This window comes from Athene noctua, chromosome 15, assembly GCF_965140245.1.
Source record: "Athene noctua chromosome 15, bAthNoc1.hap1.1, whole genome shotgun sequence".
Taxonomy (NCBI): Eukaryota; Metazoa; Chordata; class Aves; order Strigiformes; family Strigidae; genus Athene; species Athene noctua.
This window is the reverse complement of record NC_134051.1, coordinates 11,136,326-11,155,535: the sequence shown is the minus strand read 5'-3', so window position 1 is coordinate 11,155,535 and position 19,210 is coordinate 11,136,326. Positions and strand designations below refer to the sequence as shown.

General features: G+C 39.1%; 1 protein-coding gene across 2 annotated transcripts; it reads left to right on the top strand.

The window, feature by feature from the left end:
- Positions 1–50: 50 nt before the first annotated feature.
- EIF2AK1 (eukaryotic translation initiation factor 2 alpha kinase 1) lies at positions 51–19,147 on the top strand. Of its 2 annotated transcripts, XM_074919656.1 has the most exons (15): positions 53–569; positions 1,031–1,189; positions 3,059–3,195; positions 3,943–3,974; positions 4,445–4,544; positions 5,395–5,475; positions 5,880–5,979; positions 7,591–7,642; positions 8,319–8,688; positions 9,713–9,824; positions 12,096–12,202; positions 17,544–17,664; positions 17,794–17,873; positions 18,229–18,462; positions 18,940–19,147. In XM_074919656.1, exons 1-15 carry the CDS (start codon positions 473–475, stop codon positions 19,060–19,062), a joined length of 1,905 nt encoding a protein of 634 aa, XP_074775757.1. In that variant the 5' UTR covers positions 53–472; the 3' UTR covers positions 19,063–19,147. The 2 variants fall into 2 exon arrangements, with proteins under 2 accessions (XP_074775759.1, XP_074775757.1); XM_074919658.1 differs by lacking the exon at positions 17,794–17,873 and having other exon boundaries at positions 51–569; positions 18,263–18,462.
- Positions 19,148–19,210: the final 63 nt, after the last annotated feature.

Here is a 19,210-nt window from a genome sequence, read left to right as displayed (position 1 = left end):
GGCGGGGGGGGGGGGAGAAGCGAGCTCCTCCGGGTCACACGGGGACCAGCACCGCCCCTGTGCCGCTGCCGGGAGCCGCTAGAGGGGGCTCGGCGACCCCCGGTCGGGGCGAGGGGCAGAGGACGCTGCGGCGAAGGGGCTCCCGCGGGGCTGAGAGGGCGACGCGGGTCCCTCCGGGCGCTTCGCGGGCGATGCGGGGAGCCGCAGCCCCGCGCGGCGATCGGGGGGCCCCGCCAGCCCCGCTGCGTGAGGGGACGCCTCGGTACGAGCCCCTGCCTCGGCCGTAGCTGTCCCGCCCGTCTCTGTCTTCCGGGCCGCGGTTGTCCGTCTGCCATTTATTCCCCCAGTTAATATTTTATTGCTCTGCGCTCAACGAGCGGCCGTAAACGCTGGCCCGGCCCCCGGGGCCGCCTACAGGGAGGCGGCGAGGCCCCGCCGGCCGCAGTGAAGGCCCCGGACCCCAGCGCCCGGCATGTGGCGGGGCGGGTTCCCGCCGAGGGCCGCGGCCCCCCGCGCTGCGCCGCCCGCCATCGAGTTTCCTGAGGAGAGCCCGGAGCCGCGCTTTGACGGTAAGCGGGGCCCGCGGGGGCGGCGCCGTCCTCTGCCCTGGGCGAGCAGGGGGGTGCCCCCCTTCCCGCGGGTGGCGGCGGGGGAGCAGGCTGGCAGGGAGGGTAGACCCGCCGCCTTCCTCCTTCCCTCCCGTCCCCACCGCCTTGGGGCCGCGGGGGAGCGGATCGGCCTTCGACAGCGCGCCCGGCCCGGCCCGGCCCGGCTCTGCGGCCGCTGAGCGAGCGCCCCCCCCCCCGGGGCCTGGTCCCCTCCGCTTAAACTTGTTTCCCCGCACGCCTCTAAAAAAATCATTAGGTTCTAAATTAGTGTCTTAAGCTTCTCGCTCAGCGGCAGCTCGTGTGGTGCCTTTTTGTGAGCCAGGGTGGTGCTGAAGCTGTGTGGGTAGGGATATGGTTTTGATGTCTTGGTAAATAGGCACAAACCGAGACTTAAATTAATTCGTCTGACTGTTCTTTTCCAGACTCGGATGTGCCGGCGGAGCTCAGAGTTGCAAATGGGTCGCAAAAGTTTGTGAATTTCACTTCGACCATCCAAAACCAGCTGCTGCTCGTGTCGCTGCTGGAGCATCTCTGCCACATGTACACGCACAACCCGGTTCATTCGAGGTGTTTGTTCCGAAGTTAGTACAATTAGTTCTTTCCTGTCTCTTAAACTGCCTTACAGCAATATATACCAGGTTCTTCTGTGCAGAGTTACAGTACAATATCAATGCAAAACTGTAGGTCTCGTGCCTTTGGGACAGGAGTAGTTCTGAGAAGAGGATGAGTACCCAGATTTGTGCTAATTGGGAATGAGGACCTGGCTTGTTTTTGAAAACAGTAACATAATGTTGTTGTAGATGTGAGGATCGGACAGCTAAATCACGTGAGTTCCACACATTTAGTTCCATCTAAATCACGTGAGTAGCATCATGAGAAGGGTGGCAGGGTAAATTATCTAACTGTTAAATCTGATCTAAAAACACAGAATAGGAATTTAACAACAGTATTTATCAAGGAATAGCTGTAGCATAGTCTTCACTAAATCTTTCAAAATTATGGTCTGTGAAAATCAGAGCAAATACCTTTAAGTCCTTTATTTTCCCATACAGTCGTTTGATGTAATTCAGGGAGCCCACATTTTTAAAGTCTGAAATCTGTCTTTTTGGTAAGTGACTTATCTTAGGTATTTTGTTCATTTAGGCACATACTTAATGCATTTGAGAAACAATCTCCAAGGTTTTTCTCCTTACCATACGACTGTAGAAAATAATTATATATTTAGAACTATATAAATAACTATATTGCTTGCACTTAAAATGGAAGACATAGCATCCAGTAACAACAGTGCAGACAGCTGTCATTTTTTCATTCTTGAAGTCTGATGTAGATGTTTGGCCCTGGGTCTTACTATTATCTCCATCAAAATAAAAAATATCGGGGGGGGGGGGGGAAATCCAACCAAATTGTCTCCTTTTGTGGGAGGAACAAAAAAACCCCCAAAACCTGGTAATCTGCCAAAGTATGTAGCTGCTTGGCTTCCTAGTATACTTCGGTGGAAAATGATGTTCCTCCATTGATACAGTTTAAACCAGTTTCCCAAGTGGAATAAGCCTGGTGAATAAAAAAAAATACATATTGCAGTAATTGTGTCTGGTTTTTGGCTTTGTCTGGTATATTCACGTTGGCAAGGGTGGGTTTTTCCCACTTTTCCAGTGTGCATAACTGTATCCCTAAGGCTTGTGTAGCGAAATTCCTGATTTCTTAGAGGTTCCCTTTCAATAAATTTCATTTCCTTCAAAAGATAAAGTAATAGGCTGGGTTTTTAAATGTCGGTACCAGAGAAACGTCTTAACAAAACTTATTACGAGCAGGTTTGGTTTAAGACCTTGGAACTCCTAAAACTTTTAAGTGCATTTTTGTAGCATCTTTGCAGTTGCTCCCATCTCCAGTATTGGTTAGGTTTTTCTCTGTGACAGTGTTGTTTTACTCCAGCTGAGACATGGTGCTTGGGGGTGGGGTGTGGAAGAGAGTGACTTCATTCTTTACTATGAGTATGTGCACAAGTGTGTGAGTTTGTACGTGAATTCATGTGAAATAATGTAAAAATCTTGATATTGCTACTTTTTATATGCGTCCTCGTAACTGTGAACGTGCTCTGAATTTCTCTCTTCGCTGATCAAAATTAGTCCAAGGGTAACAAGTGAATGGGTGGATGTTTGTATAATTCATCTGCTGAGATAAGGAATAAGAGGAGATGCAGTTGTGACTGTGAAGGGCATGGTAAATAACTGTATTATGCAAAGAGATTCCCACAGAGCAGCCCTAGCTTAGATTTAAATAGTTTTTATTGCTAAGAGTATGGGAAACTGCATTAGGGTAGGAGTGACCGTTCAGTTTTTCAGATGTTCTATCTTTCAAATAAAGTTTCTCATTTAAAGAACAACAACTGTTTACATGGTCTTATTGGCAGGTTTTATTTAATGTGACCTTTCTCTTCCTTTGTACAGTACTTCGTCAGGCTTTCACAAGAACAGGGTTGCTCTCCCCTTTTGCCTTCTGTGATGAATTTAGTACTGTAAGACTGCAGCATAATAGAGCCATTACTGAACTAATGAAAGCAGCTAATCAACAAATACTTAATGGGGTAAGCTTTGTTAAATTTCTTTGGCAACCTCTGCATTAAGGAATTAACACATCATTGCATCCAAAGAAGCTTTTGTTTGGGGGTTCTTTTAATACTGGATTGGGTCTTTTTAATAATTATACAAAATGGTATTCCTGTTCTTAGCTGTTTGGGATGGCATGTTCTGTCTCTATAGGTGCACACCAAAGCTTTTGAAACCAGCAATATTTTCTTCCTTATTAAATAACTTTTTAAAAAAAGTTTTTAAAAAATCATGATAAACATAGGCAAGGTGTTTTAAGTATTGCTACAGCTTTTTTCAACAGTGGACAGACATCCGTTTTCAACTTTTAACTGTTCCAGTTGATGAGGTTAACACCTTTGTATTCATATTAGTGGAGGGCATAATTTGTATACTGCATAATGTGCTTCAGGCTGAATCAGACCAGTTTGCTTATCTCACTGCTTGAACTAAGCTAGTTAATTTTGTCTTAAGCACATTTTAGAGCCCTCATTCTATCCTGCTTGCCAGCAGAACTCTAAAAGAGCAGTAATCCCTCCAGCAGAGAGATGTTAGATTACTGGTGGGATAATAATACTTTAATTTGCTGAAGCTCTCTGGAGAATGTGAATGGCTATCAGTAACCTCTTTTTCTTCTAAGAACATGGTTGCAGTTTCTGTTTTGATTTAAACTGTGCATGCTGATGACGTGGTAGACCTGTTATTCTGTATGGCATGTTTTTATGTTGGATTTTGTTGTTTCATAGGAAATTGATAACGGAGATTCTCATGCAATTGGGTATGTATTCAAAACATTTACAAGTATTAAACTTAACTCCCTCCCTAAAGTTCTGTGCTCCACTCTGAATTTCATGAGTACTGCATTTCATATTTTGTCTCTGAAACAGAAAAAAAAAAAGTGAGTTTTTTCCAAACTCTCAAAATGATCTAGTGAAAATTCTTGCTTCAGCACAACTCTCAGGGTTAGTACCACCATTCAGGAAAACAAGATTTATCAGGCATAAACTTAAATCATCTTAATACTCCTGTTGACACAGAGTGTGAGTTTGTAGCATGTGTGCATGCTGTTGCAGTCTGCTGGTTTTCAGAATTCACCGAAACAGTGAATGGTACAGTGTGGTAATATCAAAGTACTTTATTCTTTTCATAATGTAAATAGTATTTCTAGATTGTGTACACCTGCAGCCCATATAATACCTTACTTGTAAGTTGTAATTTAGTTTAATGCAGCCTGACTTTTTTGATTAGGGAAAAAGAAGTTCTCTTTGAAGCACAGACGTCTCGATACTTGAATGAATTTGATGAGGTTGCAATACTAGGAAAAGGAGGATATGGTAAAGTATACAAGGTATTCTTTACCTTCCATTTATAACTGATCAGTTTTTATCTAGTATTTTCTTTTAAATTTAGTGGTACCGTTTCAGCTGTTTCTTTCATTTTTCTAATGGAAACCCAAAAATACTCATTTTCCAATAGAACAGGTGCAAACCTGCACACATGAAGCATGTTGGCATTTCATTTCAAAAGATGCTCAGTTGCGATTTCTGTGTTTGTCAGAAGCAGGATATGTCAGGTGGTTTACTTTGTACATTTCAACACTTTTAAACTGAATGAAAACTCCTCATTGTGTGAAATATTGTGATATATTGACTTTAAAGAGCCACAGGAACTGATTAGTCTGCATACCCCAATGTTCCAGTTGTGGCTGCTTGAAAAAAAGCAGCCTTAATATGAATGTAAACTGTCCAACCCAGTGTTGAATTGTATTAAATATTTGTAGCGTATGGCTACATATGTGCCATATGTAAATGACAGCTGTGGTCTCACGGATTTATTGAGAACCTGTTCAAGCAGTTATGAGGACCTTTCAGCATTTTTTTGTTCACAGAATCATTGAGGATAGAAAAGACCTTGAATATCATCTAGTCCGACCATTGTTGATGGAAAGATAGCTGTAAAGCTATGTATTTCACAAAGACTGGGTTAGATGTTTGCAGTCCTGAAAGAAGGCAAAAGTAGAGTATTCTTATCTTAGACAGCTGGGGCCTAATTCCAGTTTCATTCTCTGATGCAGTTGAGAGGTTATGTGAATGGAATGCAGAAATTAATTTTTGGAAAATAATTGTTTCTAAGGTATTAGTAATTCATCAATCTAAACACATTAACATCTAATTGTGTCCTGTTGCAATTGGTTTCAGGTCAGAAACAAGTTAGATGGTCAGTTCTATGCTATTAAAAAAATTAACATCAAGAAGGCTACAAGAAGAGATTGCATGAAGGTATTTTTTTTCCTGTGTTTCATCTGTGTTTAACTCCCTGTCTGCTCTAGCTGATTCTGATTTAATTTAGTAATGCAGTTAATATTTCCCAAAACATCAAAAGTGTTAATAATGATTTTTATGCATTCTGAGTTTCTAAAGATTTGACTGTATCAACAGCTAGCAGAAAAAAACAAATGAGAGGTGTTTAAGTCTATTAAAAGAAGAGTATTATTAACTTGAATTTGCTCATCTCTGCAACTATGGAAATCATAATTTGTTTTAAAGCATCCAAATTTTCTCCATTACTGTGATAATTTTATCTGGTTTTTGACTGTCAGAAACTGTTATTTTTTTTAATCTTTTGCGTTTACTAAGTGTTCAGAATAAAGGACAGTCATACTGTTTCTTTTTGGTCTTTTTAGGTGCTACGAGAAGTTAAAGTGCTGGCTGGGCTGCAGCATCCTAATATTGTAGGCTATCACACTGCTTGGATGGAACAAGTTCAAACATTACACCCAAAAGGAAAGTACAGCATACTGTGTAATTCTTGCCTGCATCCTGCTTATAATCTTTGCACTGTTATTTGCAGGAGAGCATTACTTCTCTGATAAAATAATTTTTTTTTCTCCTTAAAACAGTGAAATAAAAGCAAACTACAGGTGCCCACCAGCTCTTCATGTCCCTCTGTGCACTTCAATTTCTTGTCTAGTAACTCATCTGTTACTTAATTTTGAATTTATAGCTGTGGGAGTATTCAGTTCTGGTAATACAGGAGGAGGATTTTAAGGTTGTGTGAAGTTCAGTGGAATGCAATGAAAACCTTTTAATGCAAAAAGTAGAGAGTTGACAAGGAGAAGAATGAATACTAGGGAATGAGCCACTTTTCCCCAAAAAGTGATGAATAGGAGAAAAAAGCCCACAAATTTGTTACTTACCATGTTTTGAAATCTCAGAGTTGTAGCAAAACTAAAATAAGTCTGTCACTATGCTTCTCTTCCTGTCTGGAAAAGAGTTTAGGAAAACTGAAAGAACCTAGAAATAAATACTTTAATGGGGGGGAAAAAAAAGTTTCCCTTTTTTGCTTTCCACAGGAGAGTTTTTTAATTTGATGAATTAAATAATTTCATAGTTTCGTAGTTCTGCAGTGGCACAGCAATCTGGGGTTTTGTGTATCAGCTACCGTCTGTAACTGTTGAGAATTTATCTACTCTCATGTTAATTCTACACCTTCTTCCCTGCCCACTTTTTTTTCCTCTTCAGTTTTTCTGTTCCCTGCTCTTCCCACACTTGGTCCTTTGGTCCCTTTGTAACCCTAATCCGTTGGTCCCTTTCTTTCTTGTCCTTTTCAGGAATGCCTTTAGCAGTTAAATCTTTTGATCCTCTCTTAGTGGGAGGTTTGCTTATGCCCTATATGACTTTATTGCTTTCCAAGTCAGTGACTTGATGCCCAGTCAGCTATAAGCACAAAAGAAAATGCATAGGAAGTTGACAGTATAGTAAAACAGACTGGACTTTTTAACTGATGAAACAGAATCTCAAAGGATGCAACTTTTTAGTGTTAGGTGTAGTTCATAAGTATTTAATGGTGATAATGTAAGTACATAACTAGATCTGTAGGTAGGTCCTGTGCTACTTAATGGTTTTCCTTGGCTTACAAGATCAGTACATCATATTTGCTTCTGTGTGTTAAAACAAACTGTTTTTTCACATACGTATGCAATTTAATGAAAATTATTTCCAAAATACTGAGTGTCTTCAAAACAGCAATAGGTTGATACAAAGGATGTTGCTTCTTTAACTGTGTATTATCCTATACATTATAAGCCCTAATTTTGAACAGGCTAACTTCTTAAAGGTGATACCTAGGTGAATATCGAAGAGAGCCCAGTACAACCCTTTCAGTGACCTTGTACAACATGTATTTTCTTTCCATTTAAAGAAAAATGAAAAACATACTAGGGTATGTTTTCTTCTTCTTTGTAGACTTAAGCACCTTTTGCAGCAGTAGAAATAAAGATAGGGACAGATAATGAAGTAAATTCAGTAAGATGCTGTAGCTTAAATGTTAATTTATAGTAAATATATGCATGCTTTGTTTTGTAAAATAACTATATCTATCTTTTCATCCAATAGATAAAACAATAATGCAGTTGCAGCCATTATCTTTGGAGCAAGAGAGCAGCAAGTAAGTATTATAAATCTTAATGATAACATTTATTTGGCTTTAACATCAGACTTTTTTTAAAGTAACATTAAAAGAGCACAGAATCCAGCATATATTGCATATTGCTTCCAAATTATCACCAAAAAAGTCTTAATTATCGTCATTGTTTCTCTTGTTGTGTAAGCTGAAGAATATTACCGGATGTTTCTACCTTTGGATCTCTTGGTTTCTGAGTGCCTGAATGTAGTACTGGGCTTCAAGTTTACTTCAGAAGTTCTGTGCCAGTCAGTGACACTGATTAGTACTGTGGAGTGTTATTGGAGTTGATGGGGTGTTCCGTTTCTCAGGAGTGTTGATTAGCCCTTTTGATAAGGAGATGGAGCCCTGTGCGAAATACAGTTTAAAGAAAGGGTGATGCATCATACTTCTGTCCAGTGAATGTGGTGACCTGGGACTGTATGTACCTATGAGCTGTCTGGGTCAGCTATCAGAAATCCCTGCAGGGGAAAGGTATTAAAAAGGCTGGATTGATACATACTGCCAAGTATGTAATCCTAAAGTTTTATATGGAGAAGCAGCTGAACTCTTACTCTGGAATGCAGCTTGCAATAAAAGTTTTCAGAATGATATATCACAAATAGATGGTATAAAACTCTGGACATATTTTGATTTCTCTCCCTTACTTTATTATTTTCAGCCATCGCTGTCACATTCAGAGTGTGGAAAGTGGTAGTTCAATTATCTTTGCTGACCTTACTTCACAAGGAAAGAAGTCCTGTGATGATACCAGTCTTAGAAATCTGAGTAGTGAATCAGCGCAGAATATGAATGTAAGGAATGATTTTACAAACAGCAATAGTAAAGAGTGTATGAAACCAAACAAATGTGAATTATCCATAGAACTGCAAGAAGACTCTGTAAGTAGGGTTAGCAGTAGATCAGCTGATGTGAAAAATCATTCATCATGGGGACCTCATTCTAGTCTGGATGAAGATTCTAGCACTGGGAGTAAGTCCTGCGTTGAAGTGTGCTCCAAGAACGATGTGGCTCTCTGTGAAGAGTTTGAGGTAAATACAGTTCTCTTCAAATAACTGCTGTCTAATTCAGTTATGTTTGTAAAGTGGAGTTTGGTAATGCTTTATAATGATCAATTTTTTAAAAATGAAATGACTGTGATTAGAGTCAAAAACACAGACAATTTTTACCTTAGTGGGTAACACCATTACAAAGAAGCTGAGGAGATGAGCTGGCAAAACTCAGCATACAAGAAAGTTTCCATGTGTTAATCATCTTGGGTCCTTTCAGAGTACCTACATGAACAAAAAGTACTACCCCCACATAACAAAAACCAACCATCAAACTTGAAAATCTTCAGCATTCAGTAAAGATGGCTAATTCAGGTATTATCGATTCAAGTGTCTGGGTCTGTAATGTGGACCCTATACAGTGTAGGATTACATGTGGAAAAGAGAGAAGCGTATTTAGGCAGGAAATCACCACTCTGCCTGTGCTTCTAAAACTTTGTTTGCATTCATACCACTGAAAGGTTTTGTGTAACAGCAAGCTCTGGAATGCTGGAAGCTTTTGCTGTCATTTGGAGTTCCCTCTTGCAAGAAATCCAAGATTTTAAAGGTGTTTGAGTTGTCTGGGTTATCAAATGAACTAGTGCATTATCAGAAACTGAATATGAAGTTACATATTCGTGTTAATAAATCATGAAATCCCATATCAAGAAATTGGGGTTTTTTCTTCTATATTAATTTACATAATTTTCTTAAGCCAGAATGGACCTCTGTTCACTATGTCTAGAAGTTTTTAAACTCTAATTTGAATATTAAGGTATGTAGCTTTTTATCATATAACTGTTAAAATTTGAGGAACAGTCAAAAAAAAAAAACCAAAACCAGACAGTGGTGTTATATCTGCTTCTTGAATGCAGTAGATTAGTAATGCGATATTTGATGTCATTTTGGTATCTAACTTTTTCTAGTTTAATAAAAAATTTTGGTTTTATTAGCTTTAAAGGAAATAACTAAGGAAATACTGTTCATATACAGTGGCAAAATCATGGACGATTATTTTTTCCATTAGGTGGAGTATCGTTTGATGCTTCATATACAAATGCAACTCTGTGAATTATCCTTGTGGGATTGGATTGTTGACCGTAATAAAAGATGCAATGAGAGAACAGAGGAAACTTCCAGTAAGATTCATCACTGTCTTAAAAATTTATTTACTCAATATTTCTTTTTTCCTAATTGGAAGTCCACTTGCTTGATTTTATGTTTTACTTCAGCAGTTTATAATATGGTTCTTCTTCATTAGATTCTTTATTCACTTAATCAAATAACTAATATCAAATCTTTGTATGAGAGATATTGGTAAAAGAGATTTAAGCTTATGAGTTGTAGATGTCTCTTCAAAAAAGAAAGAATGTATGCCTGAGGCATAGTTGTTACCTGGAGAGATCTGTGCATGGGCAATACTACTTATTTGGAAGAGTTTTTTATTGACAGAATCTGCCTTTTCTCAGTAATCTGTTTAAATAATTTAAGTTTTGCTTTATTAGTAGTCTTGCTGCTACAAAATAGAGCTCTTCACGGGCTGATTTATCTGCTGTGGAAAACGTTTTGTTCCAGACAAGTTACAACGGACTTAACAGCTTTTATTCTTAACAATCAAAGCTCCTACACAGGCTGATTTGTCATTGGTCTAAAGAATCTAGTATTTACTTTGCTTGAGTGGCCAGTGGAGTTCTCATGCCCTGATACCAAGCGATCTTCAGTAACTGCTGACATTTGGAAGAACAAGTCTAATGCTCTTAAACCATTAGAGACATGTTCCTTTCTCTGGGGTGGTTTTATAAAAAAAGCATATGCTTAACGGAGTGTAAGACCTAAACTGTATGATTAATGTATAATCTTAGTTTTAATCACTGTTAAGATAAAACTGTTGTTCTCTTCAGTCATGGAGTCAGGTTTACCAGCTATCAGCTGATTTTTCACTAATCTCTCCTGTAATCATAGTCTTTTAGCTGTCATAAGCTAAAAGATGACATTCTTTGTCAGGGAATGACAGAATTACTAGGGCATTTGACTTTGGAAAATGTCATTTTTACAGGTAACAGGAAGGGAAGGGTGAATGCTATCATAGGTTAGACATTAAGAAACAGAAACCCAAGTAGGACTAAATGGTGAGTGTTCAAAGTGGCAACAGACATGTTAGATCTGGGTCATTAGAGATTTGGGAATTCAGAAGGTAGCACAATAGCAGAAGGATTAGGATCCAGAAAGGAAGGGTGCAAATCAATACAGAAAACATGTCATTATGTATATTAGTATAATTTTAATTCAGCCCTTACATGCAAGTGAAGAGTTTGCTGAGTTCATAATCAAAGAAATATCTGATGGGGTTTGGAGGAATCTTTTCAAGCAGACATATGTTCACGTCCTCTGAACTTTCCTTTTTGAAATTTTGGGATTAGTGACTTTTTGCTGTTTCAAAAATACTGTCTTCACAGAATCATCTAGGTTGGAAAAGACCTTGAAGATCACCTAGTCCAGCCATTAACCTAACACTGACACCTAACACCAGATCCCTCAGTGCTATGTCAACCCCACTCTTAAACCCCTCCAGGGATGGGGACTCCTCCACCTCCCTGGGCAGCCCATTCCAACACCCAACAACCTGTTCTGGAAAGAAATGCTTCCTAATATCCAGTCTAACCCTTCCCTGGTGCAACTTGAGGCCATTCCCTCTTGTCCTACTGCTTGTTACTTGGTTAGAGACTCATCCCCAGCTCTCTGCACCCTCCTGTCAGGGAGCTGTAGAGGGCGATGAGGTCTCCCCTCAGCCTCCTCTTCTCCAGACTAAACACCCCCAGTTCCCTCAGCCGCTCCCCAGCAGACCTGTGCTTCAGACCCTGCACCAGCTCCGCTGCCCTTCTCTGGACACGCTCGAGTCATTCAATGGCCTTTTTGGGGTGAGGGGCCCAAAACTGAACACAGGAATCGAGGGGCGGCCTCACCAGTGCCGAGCACAGGGGTCAGATCCCTTCCCTGTCCCTGCTGGCCATGCTGTTTCTGACACAAGCCAGGATGCCATTGGCCTTCTTGGCCACCTGGGCATACTGCTGGCTCCTGTTCATCCGGCTGTCAGTCACCCCCCCAGGTCCCTCTCTGACTGGCAGCTCTCCAGCCGCTCCTCCCCAAGCCTGCAGCGCTGCTGCCAAAGTGCAGCACCCGGCATTTGGCCTTATTGAAACTCATGCAGTTGGCCTCAGCCCATCGCTCCAGCCTGTCCAGATCAAAGGAGATCTTAGGAGAAGCATGGGAAATTCCATTTTAAAACTGTTCATGCTATTAAAAATTTCTTCCACATCGTAAATAAACAGAATTCAACAAGACATACCACCATAAACTTAAATAACTCGGTAAAATTAGCTGAAATAATTTAGATTTTATATTGTTTTAAGGTCCATACCATATTGTGGATGCCCGCTGGACAATGAAAATTTTTCAAGAGTTATTAGAAGGAGTATGCTATATACACAGCATGGGAGTGATGCATCGAGATATTAAAGTAAGTTCATTGAATTATTATTTGAGGTTGAAGAAAACAAAGGTAATGTACATTGTGGGAGAATTAAAGCAACTTCATATTTAAATTTGAGATGGTCTGGACTCTTAAGAAATTATCTATGTTACATATGAAAAAATACATTTTTTTCCTCTATACCAATACCATGCTTTCTTTACTACAAACATAGTACTCAGTTACATTGACTTACAAGCGAATTATGATTAAGTTCTGAAAATGTTTTCTCCTTTGTGGAGCCATTTTATTATCCTAAACAGAGGTGGTCAGATTAGTTTTGTTTTGTCTTGGTCTTTCCTTAACCAGGGTAGGACCGAAGTTACCTAATTACCTAAAAAAAATTTTTCTTTTAGTTAATTATGAAAATAACAAAGCCCCTTAGCTACACCTCAGTTTACTAACAGCATATCAGTGAACTTTTGAAAATATCTTCAAGTTATAGTTACTTGCTTTTTTAAAAAATAATAAATTCCCTCAGTCACAAACAATTGCTGTCTTTTAGAATGGTTGCAGTCTCTTCTAAGGGACTGAACTTGTAGGTGATGTTAATGACTGAATGAAAAGTTGTGGTTTCATTCCTATTAAAAGTAACAAAGAGCAGACTTAAAATAAAGATTTGAATGATTAGAGTAGGATGCCCTTTATATGTTTCTGTGAAGTTTTTTTGAAACTCTAATTATAAGAATAGTTTTGACTTACTGGCTGGCTTAAATGTGAAGCATAGGTAGACAGATCTTGCTTCCCACCCCCTGCAACTGATAGACTTACATAGCAAGAAAGTGAATTTTCCTACTCTGCTTCCTACAGAGGTTGTCTGCATTTGATACAGTAGGTATATGAGGAAATTGGTGTAAAAATCATCTTGATTATTAAAATTTCACATGTGGAAACTTGGAACTGTGGAAAAAAAACCCCAGAGTCTTGGTTCTAGATTAATTTTTCTGCCAACTGTTTTGGAATCAACAGTTTTTCAGTTTGCTTAGCAGCTTCATGGCCTTACTCTCCAAAGTCCTGGTAGTTGTGTAAAGAATTTGATATAGTTACTGGGAACCAGTGCTCCTTGTTTTCACCATATATTCCTCTAATGGAGATTTTTTGAATATACCTTGCAGAGACAGTAATTTATGTGATAATATTATAAGAAAGTCTTTCAGTGTTTGAAATTCTGAGAACAGAAGTCCAGTGGGTGGGTGTCCTTGATTATCTCTTCAGTGGATATGAGAAGCCTAGCAACTTCTCCAACAGTGCTGTATCTCTTAAATTTGGTCAGTGTTGAAGAAATTAAAAGTGTGGAGATTGCCCATTTCTTTTTAAACTGTTCATATTTGCTTTATACTCTTTAACAGAAGATCAGCTATTCCTTTCTTCCACCTGAGCAGGCCTCATAAATAGCTGTTTGTCCTTCATCATCTTGGCTATTTACATTGCCTCTGTTTCTTAATAATGGATCTGTATTGACACCTAAAATGGATTGCTTTAGACGATGTTGTGCACACTGCAACATGAAGGGCAGTTCTTCCACAGGTTGGACTGGCAAAGTTAGTGTTTGCTCTAGAGGCAGTTAAAGTGTGCTGGTACCTCTGTGTTCAGTGACCCTGCAGTTACATGAATAGGTGTCCAGCCAGACTTGTTGGTGTCCTTTAAGTTAATAAAAAGAATGGGTATACGTGGAAAGGCATCATCAGACTGTTGGCCTAAACATAGAAGACATATTTGTAGTTACTGATTTTAGGATTTATCCAGTGATTCACATTTTGCAAGATACAGAGACACTTTTCTGTGTTATGCTGTGAAGTTGGTTGATTTCTCTGAAATGGATGTCTCAGCTGTAAGTACTAGGCAAATTTAGTAGGAGAAGGTAAAGTGCTATGTAGGCTCTTGTTATTTCTGTAACATAAAACATTGTTTTAAGTTAATTTCTTTTTATTAAGATAAAATTATATAGACTAAAACTTCTGGGCTGGTAGGGTGTAACATAGTAACAGGTCCCAAAACTTCAGTTGTGAGAACAAATATTATGAGTTGTCACGACCTAACAGAAGCTTGGTCATTAACTTATATTTGTTAACCACAGCTTCTTTATGCCCAGCAGGAATGCATAAGGTGGTGTTAATGCCTTCAGTTCCTCTATTGCCTAGTTTTATAGCATGAGAAATGAGTCATCATAGTTCAGCTTCAGGCCAGTGAGGCTCACAGAAGTTTAGGGAAACAGAAGTTTCATCTCAGCTGTACATACAGACCTAATCTGGCAGAGTTTGGGCTTGTAGATTACAAAATCATAGGATGGTTTGGATTGGAAGGGATCTTTAAAGACCATCTAATTCCAACCCCCCTGCCATGGGCAGGGACACCTTCCACTAGCCCAGGCTGCTCAAAGCCCCGTCCAACCTGGCCTTGAACACTGCCAGGGGGGGACAGCCACAGCTTCTCTGGGCATCCTGCTCCTGTGTCTCACCACCCTTATGTCTTTACATTCAATCTAAATCTACCCCCTTTCAAGTTTAAAACTGTTGCCCCTTGTCTTGTTACTGCTGGCACTAGTAGAAAGTCTCTTTTTCAATAAGCTCCCATTACATATCAAAAAGCCACAGTAAGGTCTCCGCAGAGCTTCTGTTTACCAGATTGAACAACTTTCAGCCTTTTTTCATGGGAGAGGTGTTCCAGCCCTTGGATCATTTTTGTGGCTGCCTCTGGACCCACTCTAACAGGTCCACGTCTGGCATCACCAGCACAAGACAGAGCTGGACACAGCACTTCAGGTGCAGGTCTCAAGAGTGGAATGGAGAAGGAGGATCCCCTCCCTCGCCTTGCTGGCCACACCTCGTGTTGCAGCCCAGGGTACGGTTGGCTTTCTGGGCTGTGAGCACACGTTGCCAGGTCGTACGCAATTTTTCATCTACCCGTATCCCCAAGCCCTCTCTGCAGGGCTGTTTGCAGCCTAAGAAGTATATTCAGCAGTAGTGTTGCATGTCTGAGTTGCGAGATGCTACTTCTGGTTACATTTTCTGTTTATACTGAGTAAAGCAAAATCCATATTCAAAATGATCAATCGATGTGATTCTGCCATATGTTGTATTGTCAGGTGTACTGTCATTTGAGAGAAACAAATGTATGTGGTTGCTTGAACTATATGTAGCATCTTCCGTGACAGCCATTTATGGATATTTGTCCTTTTTTTTTTTTTTAAACTTATCCAAGTGTTAATTAGCAGTCTTGCAGCAGTGTCTCTGCAGAGTTCAACTCTGCTGTGAGTGCAGACGAATGGTCCTAGTTTTGAGTTGCCACCAGTAATTTAATTTGGTATCACTTACTTCGCTTATTGGAAGAAATACTGAATAGTGTTTCATACTCTTTCGCCATTCCATGTGTGATTTAATAGAGCTGTTTTAAACTTAACAGTTTGTCTTGTGTTTTATATTTAGTGATTCCTTGAATAGAAGCCATTCCAAATTTTCAGCATTCATGTCACCCCTCTATGCACAGTCTTCCAGTTCTGTTATTTGCTTTTTGAGACAGGAGACCCAGAACTGCAGACAGTACTGAAGATGGCAGTGTATTAATTCATATGGTATCACAGTGTTTTCTTCTTTACCTCCCTCTCCCCCCAGTAACTGGCAGTGTACAGTTTGGTTTATGGACTGCTATTGAGCATTTTTAGAGCTGCCTGTTACCATGCTTAAGCCATAAGTCAACTCGGAGGTGGTTGTTACAGATCTAAAATTGGGGTTGTTTTTCCCTTCATTTACATTTTCATGTTTATTTGCAGAATTCCTTTTGTCACTACACTTCCTGCAAGAGCCTTCCACAGTTCTCTGCATTCAGATCTCATCTTGATATCTCTGAATAATGTAGTTCTGCCAGCAAACTTTTTCATCTCACCTTTCGCTCTCCCTTTTCTAACCACTTACAAATACGTTGTTCAGCATAGTTCTCAGCACAGATATGTGCAAGAGTCAGTTGATGATACCTTCCACTGTGAAAACTGTCCATTTATCCTGTTCTTTCTTTTATATCTTTAAGCTAGCTATCCATGTGGGGACCTTCCCTGTTTTGTTCAATTTTTTAAAAATGCAATTTCCTAATCTAAAATTATTTTTAATCACAAGTTATAATCCCGATCAAATGGTTACCTGGAGGGAGAGCAGGTCTATGAGGTGTAAGGGTCCTTCCCAGCATCACTGTTTCTCTGACTGGGTGATCAGCTAGTAAAGCTTGAACACTGCTATTGTCATCTCCTGTTATTACTTCATGTAGCTCTTCATGGTGTGAATTTTATTTTCTCTGCCCACAGGAAAACACAGTGGCAGGCCTACTGGCTCCTTTGATTATGTTACTCATAGACAAGGGAATTGTTATTTTTGTAATGAAAATCCATAATCAGAAATAGAGGATTTGGAATGGCACTTAAACAGTGTCATTCCTTGACATGTTGCAGGATGTCTGGTTCTAGAACAGCTTTGAAGTAACTGCATTATTCAGTGCAACATTTTAAACAGTACTACAAAACCAGCAAAAGTTTAAGAATAAAAAAAAAAAAAAGGCTTAAGTTGACTTTGCTTTCTTGCTAGTGCTAATTTCTACTTAATAGGAAAAAACTCTGTACTAAGCAATAGTTCTTTCACTTCTCAATCAAACATACCTAAGCTCAGAAACCTTGTGATACAGATGAAGTAAACCCCATGATTTCATATTACATTTTCTTTTGTCCAGCACGTATGTGGTTTTATTTCTAGATACATAATGCTAGCATTTTTCCTTCTTCGTGGTCCTAAAGCCAAAATATATGGATAAGACTATTTCAGTTTTTCCAGTCAGTGCTCTCAAGTCTCTCATAATTTTGTTTTGCTTCTGTAACAACTTCCAGAACCAAGTAGCATGTTGAAGCTGTGCTTATTGTATAGAAAAGTATTTTGTTTTACATTACGTCTAGCCCAAAGATGGTATCTAGTCCTCCATCCTGCTTACATCAGTTAGTCTAATTTGCTGTCTGCTCTTGCCTGTTCCTGTTAACATTACTGTTCTGAAAACTTCCCATTTTCTGCTGGACAAAAGAAAGTACTTTATCTTTCCACTAAATCTGGTTTTCCTGTTTTGTTTTTCTTCCTTTTTTTCTAGATCCTTCATGGTCTTTCTGCCTAAATGGTGTTGCTAACACATAATTTGGTTATCAACTATGATTATTTTTTTCTCTCTAATGAAAGTGTTAAATAATTATTGTCTTGTACCTGTGAAATGCTGGATTTTATATTATAGACTTTAAAGCTGCTGAAGTTTTGTAATTCCTTATATAGATACATTTTAGATTTTATACTGTCTTGGTTTGTAGCCCAGAAATATCTTTCTACATGGATCAGATCATCATGTAAAAATAGGAGACTTTGGATTAGCCTGCAAAGACCTTCTTTGGGATGATGCAGACAAGTGGTTTAAGACAGAAAGGATAAATGGTAAGAGAAAAAAACTTCATAAGTTTGTGTTCAAGCTTCTATGATATTAAAACCATTAAATACTAAATTTGAGGGTGAAATGGTAACAATGTAACACTAGCTGAGTAAGTCTAAATTGCCTCTTTAAAGGACTAACACACACTTCAGGAGTGGGGACTTGCCTCTATGCCTCACCAGAACAATTGCAAGGATCTCACTATGACTTCAAGGTAGGGAGTACTTTTTTTCTATTAACACATGATGGTAGATAATAGGAATAAAACAAACCTTTCAATAGGTAGATACATAATTACTCCTCCTACTGTCACTCCTAATGTTTTTGCTGAAGCATGGATTTCAACTTTGCTACCAATGCAAAAATTACTTGTTCCCAAGATCATCTTGGGGAATGTACATCACTTGAATTTGTGTTCCTTTAGTAGCGTCATGATACTTTCCATATCATTATGAAACTTCATTGTTGTGAAACTTTTTCATATTGTGAATTTTTAATGAGAAAAAGGAATCTAGTGAGTATGTAAGAATAGCAGTTATCCTGGAACTTTTTCTTCACCCCCTTACCAGTCTGACATGTACAGCATGGGTGTTATCCTGCTAGAACTCTTCCAACCATTTGGAACAGAAATGGAAAGAACAGAAGTTCTTACACATTTACGGAATGGCCAGATTCCTCACATGTTCTACAAAGAATGGCCTGTTCAAGCCAAGTACATTAAACTCCTTACCAGTCAGAGATCTACAGAAAGACCAACTGCTGCTCAGCTTCGTGAAAGTGAACTATTTCATACCCCAGAACATGTAAGTTATGCCAGTAACCTCAACCTTTACAGGATAAAGAAATATGGAAAGAAAATGCCTTTTGTTTCCCTGCATTATGAGGTTTTTGTTTGTTTTGAACTTAATCACACAATCCTCTTGACACTTTTTTTCCGATTACAATATTTAGGCTACTGTCTTAATGACAATTTCTCCAGATAGCAGAAACATTAAGTGGAGGTAGCTTTTTGAAGACTGGACAGTTGATTACCATACAGCTTGAGGTATTTTTTATAGGTCCGAAAAGCTTCTGAAGCTTTTTACCAGCTCCGCAGAATCTTTTTCTCATTTTCCTTGCCACAGTTTTTTGTTTGTGGATTAAGTTCTAGTATCAAATATGCAGAATAGCTCTGTGGTGCTGCAGAATGTCTGTAGTGGATTGCAAACACAATTGGAAGAGGTTTATAAGGCTTTATGCTTGCCTGTCTATAAATGAAGTAAACAGGCTCTCATTTTCAGGTTATTTCTAACCTACAACAGAAAGTGAGACAGCAAGAGGAAGAAATAAAGAAGCTGAGAGAGAGAATAAGACTGCTTTCTGATGAACAAGACGAATGTATGGAACTAGGTTCTCCTGTTTAAGTACAGGAAGAACTAACCTCTATTGTATTCTAAGTTATATAAAACATCTCATTTTTACATAAAAATATTTGAATGCATTTTGATTTTCCTGTCTGTTCTTTAAAGGTATTTATCTTTTTGTCTTAATTCAGAAGTCTCTAAGCAACAG

Coding starts and splice junctions, on each gene's coding strand:
- EIF2AK1 (XM_074919656.1), top strand. CDS start 473: ATGTGGCGGGGCGGGTTCCCGCCGAGGGCCGCGGCCCCCCGCGCTGCG. Junction 1,190..3,058: donor TTCGAGGTGTTTGTTCCGAA/GTTAGTACAATT, acceptor TCCTTTGTACAG/TACTTCGTCAGGCTTTCACA. Junction 4,545..5,394: donor GATATGGTAAAGTATACAAG/GTATTCTTTACC, acceptor AATTGGTTTCAG/GTCAGAAACAAGTTAGATGG.